At 28.8% G+C, this 19,310-nt stretch overlaps 1 protein-coding gene across 1 annotated transcript in view; it reads left to right on the top strand.

Annotated features, from left to right (window-relative positions):
* The window catches only part of LOC122714458 (lachesin-like), a 172,521-nt gene that overhangs the window by 140,488 nt on the left and 12,723 nt on the right, over positions 1 to 19,310 (top strand). The window contains exons 4-7 of the mRNA XM_043935795.1: positions 1,732 to 1,890; positions 10,342 to 10,464; positions 12,772 to 12,909; positions 16,475 to 16,621. Coding sequence (XP_043791730.1) covers positions 1,732 to 1,890; positions 10,342 to 10,464; positions 12,772 to 12,909; positions 16,475 to 16,621 — 567 coding nt within the window. The remainder of the gene's footprint in view (positions 1 to 1,731; positions 1,891 to 10,341; positions 10,465 to 12,771; positions 12,910 to 16,474; positions 16,622 to 19,310) is intronic.

The following is a 19,310-nucleotide window of genomic DNA, read 5'->3' as shown; positions in this document are numbered from 1 at the left end:
AATTACAAGATTCAGAATTCCTACATATTCTAATTAACTTTGTTGTAGATTATTAAAGAATACTTTATTACTTTCATAAATTTCTTTTTTCTTTAATTTAATTCTATTATAATAGTATAAATTAACAAAGAAGAAAGAGTTAATCATTCATTTAAACTTTCTAATTTGTCTCAGTAACCTGTAACTTAATCAGCAATTAAAAAATCGTTAGAGATCCAATTAGTAATTAAATCCAATTAGTAATTAAATTAAGTAATTAAATCCATTTCTTCGTTTTTATTCCTCTTCACGAACAAATATAAAACTAACAATAATCGTGAAAATAAAACCTACAAAGAAGCTACGTGTTCACCATATTTTTCTTTTCTTTTTTTTTTTTTCTTTTTGAAACACAAATTCCAACAAAACACGTATACCCAAAACTTTTATCTATTCTATGTTGTTAACATCCATACCACCATATATAGATTTATATAGATATATATAGATTTTCCCTACAAGACCTACATAACAATTCTACCTTGTCCATTCAAAACATCAAGCATCCAATATTAAATTTCAATACTATTCAAAAATAAAAAACTCACGAAAGAAAAATTTGTCGCGTAATTTCAAACACTGGTCCAAACGAAACCAAATTACACGCAATGATTCCAAATGATCGAAGGCGCCTTAAACCGCACAATAGAGACACAGATTGGTGAATCGGAGTCTCTACTCTTCCATGTCGTTTTAAAGGGTATTCGCTAGTGATGGGATTAAACGTACCTCGAGTAGATTTAAACATTGACAAACAAGATTCATATATTTTACAATCGAAATCGATACTTTTGATAGTAGATACATTCGAAAGAAATATTTATTGCTCCTCTATGAATATTTTTAGAAAAAAAATGTTTCAAAATAGAATAATAATCTCGTTTCGAGATTATTTTTATTTAGCTTTTTTTGGAAACATTTTATATTCTTATTTTTCAATGAAACCATATTATTAGTCAAGTATTATTTTTCAATATATGAATCTCGTTTAAGCTATTATTTGAATTCCAAATTTCATTTCAATTTGAACATCAAATACGAAAAAATACATGACAGTTTACGTGAATAGTTTATCAAATTACAAATAAACTAGATGTAAGATTGAGTCTATTTATCTAAACTCTTAAACTCTTATTTAAATGAAAAATTAAGTTACCAAAAATATAATCGATGGATTCTTGCTTCAAATAAATTACTTATCAAATTCATATAAATATATCGTATTTTTTTTTCAAAATTTCATAGTTCCATCATTATAACTCATAAAAGATTCTAACTATCGAACGATAATCAAATTTTGAGATTCGAAATATTTCACAAAAAAAAAAAAAAAAAAAAATAAAACAATTATTTAACTAGTAATAATATCCGTTTCTTAATCTTTATACAATAAATTCGACTTATAAGCACATACTTGAACTAAATCCTGTCGCTGGTAGCCCAGTATTCACGATCATCCCAACGATTCCCGGATTTTACGATCGAATTGTGTGGATTGCCCCCTCGTGGTGTGAAATATTTGCGAATACACAACGAGACATTGGTAGATCGGTGCCGATTTCGGCCAGATAGCCATCTATCCAAGCGAATGGCGCCGCGCTCGAGCGTGCCAGTTGTTACACGAGGTTGCGCTCGGTACACGAGGGAGGCGGCGGGCTAGTCGTTGTCGTTGCAATGTGGTCATTGTTTCAGTACCACCGGATATCCTGGACGACTCCACCAGCACGGATATGGAGGTGCGGGAGGGGAGCAACGTGACGTTGCGATGCGCCGCGACCGGCACCCCGAAGCCGAAGGTCACGTGGCGTCGCGAAGTCGGAGGCACCATCACCCAGGCGAACTCGCACGAAGGTACGTTGTGTTGGATTTGGCCGAAAAATTGTACCGATTATTCGATCTCCCTTCGTGTAAATTTTTATGCTTTGGTCTCTTTTACCATGTTGATATTGGTGATATTGATTTTTCGTTATTCTTTGTGGGCTTTCTATGCGCATATTTCATTCGTGATTCTCGATAAAATTTGAACTCTCTGAAAATATTTTTCGCGATATTTTGTCAAGAGAAATTATAAAAAAGAAATATGGAGATGCATATTCTTGCATAATGGTTAGGTTAGGTTTGATCTTGACTGTATCTTTTCGCAAGAAATTATTCTTTATCCTGTATCACAATTTCAAATCCTTCATTTTGTGTCTTCGTAATTATGAAGGATATTTTAGAATAATCAAATTAGTTATGTAGGTTTCTAACAACAAATTAAAGGATTATTCAAATCATTATAAAAATAAAAATGGAAAATTGATAATGCATCAAGAATCTTAATAACAATATTAAGATTTGCTTTTCATTAAATATAAAACTTCGTTTGAATGTTCAAAAAGATTAAATTAATGGATGTAATCTGGCATCTTTCCAATTATCATTAAAAAAAATTGGAAACTAAAAACAATCATCAAATGTCACAATAATATTTCATAGTTCTCATATGATTTTCATTAAATCAAGATATTCAGAAAATTAGGTCAATGGATCATTCGACCCAATTTGCCTTCTCCAATCTCGACTTCTACTTGACCACTTTGCACCGACTGACCGTATTTTTTTTACCTATCTTCCTCCATTTATATCTGCTCTCCGTCTGCAGCCATTGTTACCCGACAATCGTTCTCGCCTCGTTCCACGTATATTGCCACTTTCCTCTTGCAGAGGAGCATACTTTGCCCAACCTTCTTGCAAATAAAGCTGCGACACGACTTGCTCGACCGTTTCATCCTCCTCTCTGATTGCATCAGATCTTTATTAGCGAGGATAGACTGGCTACGTTTTGATAGCCAATCTGGATGAGAATCCTAGTCCCTCGTGTTCGTTTCTTTGATATTTTTGCATAGTCACCGATCGTGCATCAGAGAGTCGATAACATATGTGCGTCAGAAATATATTAATTCTCTAATATTTCAAACAAATATAGAATGTAATTATGTTGTATTAATATTTTAGAAAATTTGGGCAGTGAGTGGACAGTGAATAAAATGAATCTTATTACTCGATTGTGTCTATAAAGTACTTAAAAATATGTGAATAATGTGGGAATTTATTAAATTTTTTGTTATAATTTTCTAAATATCAATAAAAGATGACGATATACAGATATTTTTTAATAAACTATTAAATATTAGGAATTGATATATTTTCGATATATAGCGTTAGATGACGTTTTCAAAAAAAAGAGATTAACAATAGAATTTTCAATTTTAATCTTGAAAATAAGTAATTTTTCATGTTACCATAATTTAAATCAATGAATCTCTTTTTTTTTCATCTTTCGATAACAACCAGATAAATAAGAGATTACTTTCTCAGAAGATTTGAACTTTTGTTTCAGATTTATTAAACTTTGATATTAGTTTTCTACTTTGTTAGACTTTAGGGAAAAAGAGAAAAATGAAAATTTATATCGATTGAAATACAGAAACAATAGTACAATTCTATATATAATTATTGGAAATTTAAAGAAATCTAAAAGGAAATCCATTTTGAAGAATTCAATTTTTATCCAATTTAAATATAAAATTACTGCAATTAGATTATGTAAAAATTCGCAATTTAAATGTAATAAAGAGAGATAATCTAAAATTCAGAATCTAATAAATTAATAAAAGTTGATAGAATTAGTGAAAATATAAGATAAATTAAATAAGATTCAATAAATTTAATTAGCAAAAACCATTTGTTCCTAAAATATCAAAATAGAAAATAGAAAATAATGTTATTTTTATGTGAAATATAATTTATAGAAATATTTATTTCAATTGAAAATAAATATACGTATAAGTTAAATAAATATTTCACATAGAAATAATCTTCATTTATTAAATTTCATTAAAATAAAATTATTATACACATATTTATTTCATTAAAATTTTATTTCATTATTTCATTAAAATAAAATTATTATACACATATTTATTTTTCCACTATTATATTATGTATAATAATTTTTTTTTAATAAAATTTAACAAATTTGAATTTTGCAAATTAATACATAAGAACAAATATAATTCAATTTTGCTGATTGAATGTAATTACAATTATTTAAAAAAAAACTTTACTCTGCAAAATGAATAGAAATAGATTAAAGTGATCGAATTTAAAATTTAAAACATATGATTTAATTTGATATAAGAAGAGAATTTTAAGAAGGAGTGTAGTGTAGAGAATAATTAAAATTTATTTCGTTAATCTCTTTTTCACATTCGTCTGTTTATTATTTTTTAATTAATTTATCTCGCGATTTATTTATCTCACAATGCTTAGTAAAAAGTTAATGTAAATAAATTACATTAAATATATAAATATATCTATTTGTTTTTATATTCCATAATAATTTTGGCTCTCTCCATTTCAGACGTCATCTCATACGTTCGTATTTGAAACGTGATAAAATTTATTTGTGTCTCTTTTTAATGCATGGAAATAAAGTCTTCCTTGATTAATTTTATCGAAAGATATTTTACAGAAATTTGAATATATTGAGAAGATTTCTATGAGAAAAATTATTTTTATTAAAAATTATTAAAAATTAAAATTTATATCTCTGTAAAATAAATTTATATTCATTATTATTTTTAACAATTTCAATTATACTTATTTTAACGAATTTAAAATTTAATTGCAATTATTGAATAATTTGAGAAACTTTTTATTTTCTTTGTCATCACTTGTCGTCAAAGATTAATATAATTGTGCATTATTCGTGTGTTCTATTGTTCATGAAACATAATTGATTTTGTAGTAATAGATTTATAGATGTCGGGCAGTGTTATTCAATGTGTTTTCGATCACAGACTTCTCTGTCGCATACGCTAATATAACAATTAATAATATTATTCAAAAATGATCTTATTTCATTTCGATGTAACATTTGACACGTTATTCGTATAACTTTGCCATTTATTCATTTAAATCGCTCTCTATCTTAATTATGAACATCCGTCAAGAATTCTTAACGATCTGTCCAACGAGAATTATTTAATAATTTACAACGGAACAAATCACGAAAGTGTCCGACGAATCTGTTAAAGGCGAAAATTGCTAATAAATTCCTAATAATAATCAGTCTGTGTCAGAATGAACAGATCGAAATTCGATCTCGTTAATTTTTCAATCTCGTTATCATTTTTAATCTTCAAATTGTCGTTCTTTTTCATTTATTAATCTTTTACAAGCAAACATGATGTGTCCTGAACTAAATCTAATTCTTATAAAAGAAAAATATTTCTAATTAATAATTTATACAATTTTATATTATTCGATTGAAGTTTGAAATTTTCTATTTTCATTAAAAATTTTCAATATATAATTCTTTTCAAGAGAACGAAAACTAGAAATTAATCAATTAATTACACAAGTATTAAATAGCAATCGATCAACAACATCGAGTGTGGAGGATACGTAGCATTCAAACACTTTGAACGTTACGCATTTGTAACGTCACGCCCATCAAAGTTACCTTCAGCGCGGATAATTTAATCATCAATTTAACTCACTTCTATCCAAAGGATTAATTACCACCTCAGAAGTGTGCCAATCAATTAACCGTCTATGCCTCGAATCGTGCAAACGAATCGTATCGATAGATCAAACGATTCATATTCGAGAATTCGAAAATCGATATACCCGATTCCTTCCTTGTTCTCTATCCTTTCTCTCGTCAAGTAAAATCTTCTCTGAAAAAAAAAATTTCTCAACTATCAAGCCGTCATGGCGATCGTTTTACCCCCCTCAATTACCATCTCCTCGTTCGAATTACTCCTCTTCTTTGTTCCAATACGCCATCCCTCTTGTCCACTTCTCCCTCTTCTCTCCCTCCCTTCTCCCCTCGAGGCATCCTGCACGACTGTTCAACCGTTTCGTGACTAATTGCACACGGAAGTGCAAGGGACGTTTCGAATTGTGCAGGTGCGTAAAGGAGAAGTCTCTATAACCCTTTCTCGCCCCGCCTCGCACCCTCTTTCCTCGCCCTCCTCGTCCTTTCCAGACTCCAGCTTAGAGTTGAGGCTGCGAATAGAGGCGACGACAATTGCAGCGCGTTTGTGGTTTCTCTTTTGAAACGAAAGGAGCCGACAATTTTTGAGCCACTCTCAAGCCAGATAAATGGTCAAGGTTCTCGTTAATTAAGACCCTTCGGTGAATGGATCTCGAAGAGAGGGTTGGATTATTTCTTTTTTTCTTTTTTTCTTATTTCAAGACGACAGCTTCGAGGACGGTCTCCAAGATCAAGAGGTGTAAGTATTAAGTAAGAATTGAAACTCTTGAGGTTTATTTCTAGTGGTCTTTTTTTTAAATGAAAAAGAAAAACTGTAAGCTTGAACCTCTCAAGCTTGATAAGATTTGATAAATCGATTAAGATTAATTAATTGTTATTTGTTGAATTAATAATTTGAAATTGTAGCAGTACATAAGTAAGTATACTATTTTCATTAAAGCAAGAGAATTTATTTGATATTTCTAATTAACATTATATCAATTAAATAGTTAGTTTGCAAAATTTTATTAATTAATCTCATTAGGAGAAACAAGTGTATTCAAGATTTTAAAAAAATGAATAACAAGATTTACTCGATTTATCTATCTCATTTTTAAAAATTCATATTTTATTTTCGAGGAAAAAAAGAATCTTACGAAGCTTGAATCGATCCCTCATCATCATCGTTTCACCAGATTCAATCCACATTCGACTTCGAGTCGAAATCTATCCAACTTCGAATCTCTCATTTAGAATTCCCAAAAATCGAATCAATTCAGTACTCGAGCAAAGAATAAAACAACAAGATCTATGAAATCCATATATGTTTCAACGCAAGAGGTGTGATGGCTTATCGAACGAAAAGAGATTTCACTGGCAAACCTCGGATGAAATTTCTCTGATTTATTCATCGGATGAATCTTTTTATCGTCTGCCAATAGGTTCTAAGGAATCGTTTCGAGCATTTGTCGCGTTTGTTTCGTTTATTATTTTTTTTTTTTTTATATTCTCCTTATCCGCTTCTTCCTCGACATCTGTCGTTTCCCAACAATGGCGCGATTCGATTCCATTAGGCGATAAATAGAGGGGAAGGTATAAAATATTCCGTATACGCGATTTCTCTCCTCTTCTCTTCCTTTTCTTTTCTTTTTTTTTTTTTTTTTTTTTTATCCCTTCAGGCGTTGATTCTGCGACTCTGTGGCTTCGTTCACGCACACACGAGCAAGCTTAACGGCCATGCTTGATGAAAAGCAAAATCTTTTTCCTGATGAAACTTCCTATCGTTAATTTCAAAACAACTGGATGCTGTTCGTTTAATTAGCTCGAGGACAGCAAAGACAGACGCGTGAAATGAATTTTCAACGGAACTAATGCTCTTCTCAACAGGTGTTCAAAGGGATGTGCTTGCCTTTTTCACTCCTCCCTTTCTCTCCCTACGATTCCGATCGAATCAATTACCGGAAATAAGTCCTTTCTTTTGAACTTCTCGGATAGAATTTTCCGCTGTATTGACGAAACTATGGAATGATTTAAGAAGTTTTTTTTTTTGTGATTTCATCTTGGATGATAAATCGTTTTGCTTTCGATATTCGATTTTCCGTTTGATTAATATCTTCTTTCTTTGCCTTTTTTGGAGATAAATGATTGTATCGTGAGAAAGTGAGAAATTGGAAATTGGAAATTAGCCATTTCATATCTGATGATTGTTAATTAACTAGAAATGAATAACGTATTAATTGGAAATTGAGAGACTTGTAATGTAACCAGGCTTTATCCGATTTCGTGATTGAAAGGAATATAATTTAAAAAAATACATGAATGATATAAAGAATTGTTTTTAGTGTTTTGCGCGTATGGATACAGTAAAATATAATAAAATTTAATCAATTAATTATATTGTCCATGAAAATATATTACATTATATGTATATAATACATGTTAAAATAAAGTTATATGTTAAGTTAATTTAAAGTTATATAATCAAAATAAAAAATAATAATAATTGTATTAAATAATTAATTTGAGATTTTTCTAAGATGAAAATTAAATTCTAACGATTTCTTGGGAGAATATCGTAAATTTTGACTAAATTTTCTAATTTTATAAAAGAGAAAAGGAAGTTAAAATGAGAAGTTGTAAACAGTGAGAAAGTTTCTTCGTAAAAAAAAAAAAAAAAAAAAAGAAAACTTTTAGATTATTTTTCTTTTTAAGCTGTTGGTTGCTTCTTAAAGAAATTTTTATTTTCTATGTGAAATCCCCTATGTGAAATTTTCTTCGAATTATTAAACTTTTACAATAAAAGTTTAAAACTTTTAACGACTTAATAATTGAAAAGTTCATAACGAAAATGATTCTCATTAATTCTTTTTCCATGAAAAGCAATAATAGTTTAACCCTCTATTAACAATCTGAATTTTTCAAGGTACATTGTTATTCTCTCGAAAGAAATAAACTTACCTACTGTTTAATATTGATTAAAAATACAATGTATATTAACAATAAAAAAATGTTCATTATAAGTTATAAAACACGAAGAACTTAGTACGTGCCTCGATGCAATTTATATTTTATTCTTTCGTTCTTATTTCGTATAATTGCAGTATTACAGTAGTACACATCACTGCAATTAAATCATATCTTATTTATTTACTTGAATATTATTATATTATAATAATAGTTAAATAATATAGTTAAATAGTATCTTCGTGTTCTATTTATCGATTTGAACAAATTTCAACATTTCTCACTTATATAATCAAAGTAATAAGATAAACAAAATTAAATATAATATCGATTACAATATATTCAACAATATTTTAACATCTTTATACTGAATACTCATTGTTCCGTCGAAATCCATCTGTAGAGAAAACATTATACTATATTCAGAGTTCGTATTCAGAGACGCTAGTTTAAAAATTACCATTTTATTCGTTAAATTAAAAATCAAGATAATTAGACACATGCAAATTATTTTCTTTTTCATTCGACGTGCATTCTGAAAATTATCTTTTTTCCTATAATACATCATCCTACATATTCCTGGAATACGCAAGCTTCAATACCGTTTCAGATCCGCGAATTACATACGCCATTGAAGTTCATAACGTCATGAAATTAGCATCCCCTTTCACGTGTTCCTGCCAGTATACTCGCTACTTTAATAAATCGCCGACTACGTGAAATTTCACGTGGCACACAGCAGGTTTCCTTGAACGCGGTTACATCACTTCAAACGATCTAATTAAATCCTTTAAGCAGGTTTTTTTGTGTGTCACGTTCAACCAAGCCAAGTGTATCGCATCCAGACTCCTCGTGATTCGAATATTTTCTACCGGATTACAACCGTAATCGTATTTAACCGTTTACCAGCTTTTTGATGCACGGCAATGTTATTACACGTAAATATGGCACTGATTAGGCAAACAATTGGTGAATTTTTTAACGATTTACGTGTTTCGTGTATCGAGAGTACATTGAAAAGTGTTTGAACTAATTTTAATGTAAGTTGATTTCAAAAATAGAAATAAAAATGGGAAGATCATCGATTTTGATGATTGACCATGTAGTAAACTTTTTCGTGTATTTTACTACAATTTCAAATTATATGGAAAGGTACATAGATTGAAATACAGTTAAATAAGTAGTGTTCAATTCAAAGATTTTTCGTATGGAATAGAATAAAAATTTTTGTTGAAGTATCAAAAAATTAAGTTCTAAAAGCTTAAATATTTTTATAGAAAGATAACCTTTATTCTTTTTTATTAAAAGTTATTTAAGTTTTAAAAAATTTCATTTCACTTCTTCATATCTTAATCTTATCTTAATCATATCTTATCCATTCGTGAGGAATTTCCCTTTTGACAATGATGATATAAAAATAATAACATCAAAACAAAATTAATTTCACATGCAAAACACACATTGCAAAATCAATATTCCTCCTCCAACGGATCGCGAGATAGAATTCCTATGCTTCAAAATAGTTCTCTTCCTTTACACGAAAAATCAACTAGCCCTACCCCTCCCTCCCTCCTCCAAAAAAACGTCACAATAGATATACAAACGGGAGCAAAATCGACTACTTAATGCACTCGGTTTTCATGCGGTCGAATCATTCCCCACTCCATTCGAGGATTGCAAACCATTCGAGCGAGATAGCGATTTTTCGAAAGTATCTCACTTTTAAACGAAACCATCCTCGCTTATACAGCTCCAATAAAATGGAACACGTGCCGCCCTCTGTGTATTATACGTTTCCATACGTTTTGTTACAGTAGGCCAGGGCTCCGTGTTGAAGCTAACGCGTGTCACGCGTGCCCACATGGGACCGTATCTGTGCATAGCGTCAAACGGTGTGCCGCCAGCAGTGAGCAAGCGGATCGTCCTCAACGTTTACTGTACGTATTACTTGAATATGCATATGTATTTTCAGTCGTGGCGCGCTTGTTTGTCGAGAACAACGTGTATATGTATATATATATAAATTATAAATTATGTGGAATTCTTTACTTTCTATGCTACCTCATTTTGATGAAAAATTTTGATGATTTGTTGGATAGTAAAATCTGATATCTCGTGTTTTCTTAATTTTAAAAGAAAGGGTTTAAAGTTTGTTTCTCGCGGTTAATTTTTGTTGTTCAAGTGATAGACAGATGTCATTAACTAGTGATTTTGTATAGAGGCAAAAGTCTTTGTACAGGTTACGAAAATTTGATTAATAATTTGTGTTTTATTGAAATCAATGATAATTCTACAATGTTTTATGAAATAGTACGTAGATCGTGATGGAGCAGTTTTTTTATTAATAATGATCGAGAGGATGAAATCAATCTTTAAAGTGCCTATTAATATTATTTTCAATCTAATGTTTTAAACCATAAAGGAATTGATGCTCCATTACCCTGTTGTAAAAAATATTTTTAGATGAAATTTTAGTGATTAACTATAGATAGTACGTGAGAAAATATATATTTCAATTTTTATAAAACAGCGATTTATCGGATTTTGTTATATGATTATAGAAATTATGTATATATATTCAAATTACATGCAAAAATATTCAAAAATAATCATTATCCTATAAAGAATAACCAAATCATTTACTCTATACATACGGAAAATCTGAGGAATCATAAATCACACGAAAATTATTTTAAAAAATTCAAATTTAAAATTGTAATACTGTAACTAATAACCGTAACTAATATTGCAATTCTTTTAATTCTTTCCAACAATAAAAATTGTCAAAATCGAAATAACAAAACAACAATTTTCGCATCAAGCCTAAATCTCAAAAAATCGCTCTCAAAAATAAGGAGAGATGCTTGTATAATTTCAATAAAGAGAGAGAATTTAATCGTTTGTAAATCTTCGACTCGAAGAGCAATTAATGGGTCACGAGCAAGGCACAAAGGCAAACAACCGAAAGCGTTAACAATGCATTGTGCACGCACGTTGGAAAATGCAATTTAAGGTCTCGCTGCAACGTGGTCGTGGTCTCTCCGCCGGGAGAGCGGTACCATAATGACGCCACTTGGGAGGCCGTGAATGGCAGATGCGAAGGACCATTGTTTCCGTCGCTCAAGTAACGCCTTAAATATTTTCCGCCACCGGCGAATCTCTGCTGTCACGAGCCGGCTTGTCGACCATCTTACCGGATTGATTAAAATATGGGATCTTTGAAACGTCCATTTTTGAGCTGAAAATATTCCATCAAATCCGGATTTGTAGTAAAATTCGCGTGCGTTAATTTCTTTTCATTTTTCTCTTTCTTTTTTTTTTTTTTTTTTTTATATTGATTGAAACGAATTTTGTAATTCGATTGATTTCTGCTGGACAGATATAAATTGTAAATTGATCTTTTGTATTTTTTTTAGTATTATTGTGCGTTACGTGAAATTATACGATATTAAAAGTCTTTTTTGATAATTGGGAATTGCGATTTTTTTCATTTGTGGAATTTGTTAGTTGATGTAAATTTTATAAGGGAATTATTGGATCATGATTTATAAAATTGAAAGAAAATTTGAATTTTCTCTCACGGAATATTATTTTTAAAAAAAAAATGATTTGTGAATTTTTCTTAAAAGTTTACATGTCTTTGAAAAAATATATGAGATGAGTAATATAGAAAATGATGGATAAAATTAAAATAATCTATGATCGTACAAAAATCAAGTGATATAATGATATTTACTTATTTCTCCTCATTTTTTCACGAAATTTTCGTTTAAATAAAAATAAATTTTAAAACGTAAAATGTTTAATTGAAAAAGAATCTCAATTCAAAAATCTTAGCATAGATTTTCGAAAAATTGAAAAAATTAAATACTTTATAAAAAAAAAAGTATAAAAACTAACAATCTTATTAAAAATTATATGCAATTATATTTTAATTTCTATTATTAAAATTTTAATAAAAATTCACGAGGTTTTTGAGTACTTACTTCTACATATATTTCTATAATTAATTTTCAGTAAATTTAGTGCCAATTCAGAATCACTTTGTACGCTATTAATATTTAAGTACAAATCCATCATCACATAAATTCATTAATGCAACTCTCTCAAAATCTATTATATTCTCTATACCTATCAAACGTTTAGTCGAGTGTACAAGCGAAGGAAGCAATTAACGGTAGAAAATTTTGATTTCATATGTAGATACAAGGTGCATGAAATATTAATGGAAATTCTGTTCGCAGTTCAGCCAATGGTATGGATTGAAAACCAGTTAGTTGGCGCTTATGAGGGTCAAACGCTCGTTCTAGAATGTCACAGCGAGGCTTATCCAACAGCAATCACTTATTGGACTAGGCCGTCTAACGAAACGATTACGAATGGTATGCAAATATTGAATTTTTCTTCATAGAACACATGCTTTTATTTTCTTTTATTCAAATAACGAGAGAGAAATTAATTTTTTAATATAGATATATATTACATATATTAAAGTAATTCACAATTTTTCGAACGATGAATTTTTTCAATGATTCATCATTTTATAAGAACAATCTATCTATTATCCTGGAATAGAAATTTTTGAATGTAATTTTTTTTAACAATTTAACAATTTATTAGTAATCTTTAAATTCAAATTATATTTTTGTCATAAATTTCTTTCTCTCTTAAAAGATTCATAACAGAAATCTAATTTCAATTATGAGATCTATAATATTATAGAATAATTGTCTCTCCAATATGATACATTCAACAAATATTTTAATAAAGAAAATTTAAACCTGATAATTAAAAGTTCCAAATAATCATATATATTATTCTCCTATTATTCCTTAAAAAGAAAACAAAAATATTTACATCTCTAAATATTTTTCAAAACAGATTCATCAATTTTTTATCCATTCTCGAAAACAAATTTTCTCAATTTTTATCTCAAATATCTTCGAAAGACGGGATACAACTTTATTACTAAATAACACTAATGCTTAATTATTTCAATCAAATGTAATTGTCTCGCCTTTAAGCCTAATATCCTTTCGTGATAATTGGAGAGAGAGAGGATGGTGGTGAAGGGGCACGCACGTGAAACAACGAAGCGCATGCGCGCCGCTTTATCCCCTTTGAGTTAATTGTTAACGCGTTGAAAATTAATAACATGTCTCTCTCGCGTGTATCTTAATTTCCTCCTTTTTGTTACCGAATCACGGCCATCTTTAATCAAGCCGCGGACCGCGCATTTATTTTTGAATTAATTGATACGTCGACTTCGTGAGAAAATACGCGTTGCGTGACAGAAACTCGTTAAACGTACGGATTGAGCGGAACGAAACAAAGAAAAGGGGATTAAAAAAAAAGAAAAAAGAAAAAAGAAAAAAAGAAAGAGAGAAAAAGGAAGGAAAGTGACGCAGTAACACATGGGTAAAATCGTCCTGGCTCGATGATCGTTTTCCTTGGTTACGGAAAAGCTTTTGCGGAAACGGTTAATCCTTTGTCAGTTCAGGCGTATTTGGAAGTTGATCGCGGTGTCTGGATTACGTGACATGCAGTAAAAATAACAGAGAGAGAGAGAGAGAGATTTGTTATTGGGACAAAGGACAATATTTAACAAGTCGAAATATGAGTATTTTCTCATTGTTGTATTCTCCTGATGGAAAAATAACGAATTGCTATTCGAATAATTTTCTGTGTATAAATTCTTTATATACAGGGTGGCCAAAAAATGCGGCAGATAAATATGGGAAATACAGCTTAATAAATTCTTGCGGTAATTTCAAGCGATATTTTTCTTTGCAAAAACTTTGTTGATAATAAAAAAGACTTCAAATATCAACTAGAGAATACATACATGGAAAACATAGGCTGTCATAATGTAGAATATTTTCTATATTCTACAAAAAGTTACAATTTGAATTATTTCTTATGCAGAATCTATATAGAAATAGATAATTAAGCTCCTTAAATTAAGAATGAAGAGTCATTAAGAAAAATTTTTATCATTATAATATTTAAAAGTTTAACCTAATTTTTTTTTTATTCATTCCAACCACGTATACCTAGCAAAGCATAATAAAACTTCATTTACGTTATGTCTTCACGCGTCACGTCTGGCTAGAAAAAAATATTAATATTGTTCAAAAAATATACGAGGATGAATGCTCGAATATATGTAGAAGAAGTTACATATTAAAATAGCAAGGAAAATATGCTGATAAGCAAATGTGTATATGTGCATTTTCAGAACATTGAACGAATTTCAACATGGAGATTGTTCGTGAAATTTAGAAAATGGCAGCCATGTAAAAGCATGGTATATTCAATTCACGTAATGTTGTAACAGCAAAAGAGATAAAAGTTTTTTATTCTTTCATATATTTTTGTCTTCAGAACATGTGTGTTTCTATAAAATATAAAATTGGAAGAACAATTTTTTTGCATTCTCATATTATAGTTAATCCCTTAAAGATTATAAACCAAATTAAATCGATTTTCAAATTAAATCAATCTTTCTGCGTTATTTGAATTATATCGAATTCTTCAAATATAATAGAAAATAAAAAAATAAAAATTATTTTTTTACGTATTTTACGATTTTTATAATATTATTAATATTGAAAATTTTAAAAATTTGATCTGGATTTTATGATAATTCCTTGAATTAAATTAGATTTTAAATATACACACGATTTTCTTGTTTCTACACAGAATTATATTATATCTAATAGAAAATCACAAAAGTATATATTCAATATATGAGAAAAAAAAAAATAAAATAAAATAATTTCAAAATTACATATAATATATCATGATTTATATCGTTATGATATTATATATAATTTTTGTTAATTATTTTATTTGTCAATTAATAAAATTTTATAATCTTTTTTCGTTTAAATCTTACAGAAAAAGGCGCCATATTCAAATAGTGAAATCGATTGATCACATTTACAACATAACTTCTTAAAGATTTGATTTAAGAAAAATCTTACGAACCAGAAAAAATCCTATATTGTCTACTTTTTTATTACATAACTTATAATCTTTTACTTTTCCATATATTTCTAACAACTGTCTCGTAGCCAAATGATATTGATTACGTCACGGAATAAAATAACTAAAATTAATCTAGTTCTTTTTATGTCATTCAACATTCATTGCTCGAAATAGACGATCACATTCTTATCGTTGTCATCTCGTAGAAATGAAACGAATTAGGTTTTTAACAGACGAGCAATTACACCACCACGGGATTAATAGCGGAACTCGCGAGTGATGAGTCTTATCAAGCACTTTTTCATTGCATTCTTCGTACGAACAACGTGGGCAGAGATTGAACGAGATTTTCAATTACGAAGAACGATTGTTCGTGAGAATACGTTTTTCTTAGAAAAAAAAAAATGTTATTAGACTGTGTAATTAATGCATTGGTTTTCTCTATAAAATTTTTATAGTTCTAATAATTTTATACGGGATACTCTGAGGTTATAATGATTATCAAACGATAAAAGATAGAAAATTTTATTCTTCTCTTTTATATCTAAGTTGATATTTTTTGAACGAATTGTTTTCAGAGAAAAATGTTGTCAATTTGTTTTGTACAAAAGAGAATAGAAATACGTATCGATTTCATTTCAGGAGAAGCTTTTCAAATACTTCGATTTTCAGTGTATATAAACACACATCAAATCAAATGTCAATTCCAAATAATTTAATGTTTCCATTTGAAATGTTTATCTATCCTCAATCGTTTCAGATTTATTATTTCAACACAATTAAACATCTTGTACACGTATATTCTTTCTATCGTGAAAATATTTTTTGGAGAAAATTTTTTGAATTATACACAATGCGAAAATTTTACTTGTACTATATTAGAGTTAATTTCTTTATTTAATTATTTTTTAAATATGATTCAATAATTAACAAAATCTCTCGTATTTTTGTTTGTAGATAATTATAAGGTTGAGACAATTCCAAAGGGGTACGAGATCACTATGAAGCTTACTATAAAATCCGTACAACTTCAAGATTTTGGATCGTATCGATGCGTTGCGAGAAATTCATTAGGGGAAATGGACGGGAAAATTAAACTGTACAGTAAGTAAATCGAATTTTATCATTTATTATTCAAAATTCGATATCCATTGGAAATATTTTTTTTTTCATTTTCATCAAAAATTCTCTATAATTTTTATAAATCATTGATAATTATCCTTCGATATCGATAACATCGTACCGAATATTAATAATTGATATCGATTAAAATTTTCGATTAAAAAATTATTTCCATAAAATTATTTTCATTAAAAAATTTTTGATGCGACTTTCACTTATACGATCACTCTCCAATTCTGTCAACATCGATCAATCGTTCATAGCATTAAAATTGCAAGCACATCTCATTTGAATAATAGAATTAAGATAATGGATAGAAAAATAGGATAATGCAAAACTTCATTAACCTAATTTAAATCATGACTACAGTCAACGCCATTATCAAAAATCTCAATTATCTAAAATGTTACTAATCACGCAATCGTGTTACACAATAATAATTAGAATTAGCATCAGGACTAAGAGAAAAGAATAAAATAATTAAAAAGTATCGTTATCGATAATAATACATTTTCCATTTTCTTCACATCCTCTCTTTTTCCTATACTTCCTAGACTTCCATTCAAAATCTCTTCCACATGCGCGTAACGTGATCTACATCGTGCTTAAAAAAACCGACCTCAGCAAAGAACAAAAATCTTCTAAAAATTTTCCACGTACTAATTTAACGTTTAATTAGTTATACAGTCGTCAGATATATAACGTGTAACAGTTTCATTTCTATGATAATCCTCTTGTTATATTTAGTCGAAGGAATCGAGAAAATTTAATGCTCAAGAGGATATCCAAAGAAATTATTTTTGTAATACCGTTCATTCAACGATAGCAATTGCACAGCGATTTCATAACTGCGCAACTTTTCTGCTTATCAGTTCGCGAAATCCTCTCGTTATCGTAACTTTCGTTAATTACGGCTATGTAACCACTCGATGATATCGGATCGAAGGTGCAAGAGAAAAGGTCGAGAGAGGGTTGAGAGGAACGAAGCTAGTATTAAGAGACGTTAAATTTCGTCGATCAATTCAGATTGGCAACGATATTTTCGTGCCATTCAATTAATTCATCTTAATAAACGCCATTCTACTTTGCCAATTTAGGGTTTTTTTCAAACTAAGCTCCGCGATAAAAATTGCATGTAAAAATTGGAATGCCCGTTGCAGGTCAATTCATCTGTTGGAAAGAAGAAATTAAAATTATTTGAATAATCTATGAGCGTCGATCAATTCACTCGATCAATTTGTGAAATAGTAGAAATATAATAGGATATGGATCATATTTTATGGCAGGAATGATACATTTGCAAATTTGGTATTTTCAGATTTTTTAATTGTTTAGGGAAATTAATTATATAAGGAATAAGTTTATCTTTCTATTAATTAATTCCCTTTTTTAATATCATAAATATATCATGAATTGCTTTTGCATATTTTGCAATATGAATTACAATAAAATTAAATCGCTAATTTCGCGTGAATAACCGCGAAATTTTTTTTAATTAAAATTAAAATTAGTTTAATAATTTTTATATTGGAACGCAAAATTTGTTGCAACAACAAGGCCAAATAAAACGTACATTTATATGAATATTTTTTTATCGATTTCACGTGCTAAATCCATTCCGGAAGCCGTTTCCGCATGCCACGATACAGCTTGTACAGGTAACATAATCGAGCCATTGGGAGTCGTTATTAGGATTCGCGATATTCAATTAGTACAACTAATATGGAATTACAGGGATACCTCTGGCACCCGTTTTAAAGTTTTCACAAACCGCCATATTGCGATAGTTAATTATATCAGAATTCGTTTATCGTTGTAGACTAAGTTTCATTGCGATAATTAAACATGAAATATGTCGTGTTACTACTTAATATTTTGATTTAAATGGTTTTATCGAAGAATCAGTTGTAAAGATTGAAATGAAAAATAAATTATAGCCACTATATCGTTTTAAACTTATTATATATTAAATTAAATTTTAATAACAATTATCGATTTTTCAAGAAATTATTTTTTCTTTTGTTTCAGATAAAATGAAACAAAAAAAAAAAAATCTAGAGGAAAATTTTGCATTATTTAACAATATTTAGTATTTTATAATGTGTTTTCTTTATTCAAATAATGTTAGAAAAACTTGTATGTTTTTATAGAGATCTAATTTATTTTTTCTCGCAAGGATTTCAGAAAGAAAATGACAAAAACTTCCGTTTTCACCGTATATCGCGAGATTCTAAATGGAATATTTTAACTAAAAAGAGTAATATATCTAGCCAATTACTAGATAAATAAAATATATTTAGAAATTCGTATTCTAATAATTCAAAAGATATAAACTAAATTGACTGACAAATATTTTTAAAATAACTATTAAATAAAATTTATTAGATAAATTTATTAAATTGAAATCTATATAAAACATTTTAAAGAAATCGATATAATATAATCCAATTAGATATACTATTAATTTCCAAATAAAAATCTAATTTAATTTAAAAAATCTAATTCAAGAAAAATATTCTAAGATAATAACCATTAAACCAAATTTATTACGAATTTAATTAATTATTAGCAAAAAATTGAATATGAATATAAATTTCTTGGTATAATAAAAAGAATATAAAATAAGAATTTCGTGTTTCTCGCCATTTACCTAACTCCTTCCTCTTCTTCC

This window comes from Apis laboriosa, unplaced genomic scaffold (assembly GCF_014066325.1).
Source record: "Apis laboriosa isolate Shangri-la unplaced genomic scaffold, ASM1406632v1 scaffold30_cov140, whole genome shotgun sequence".
Classification (NCBI taxonomy): domain Eukaryota; kingdom Metazoa; phylum Arthropoda; class Insecta; order Hymenoptera; family Apidae; genus Apis; species Apis laboriosa.
This window is presented reverse-complemented; position numbering and strand designations above follow the sequence as displayed.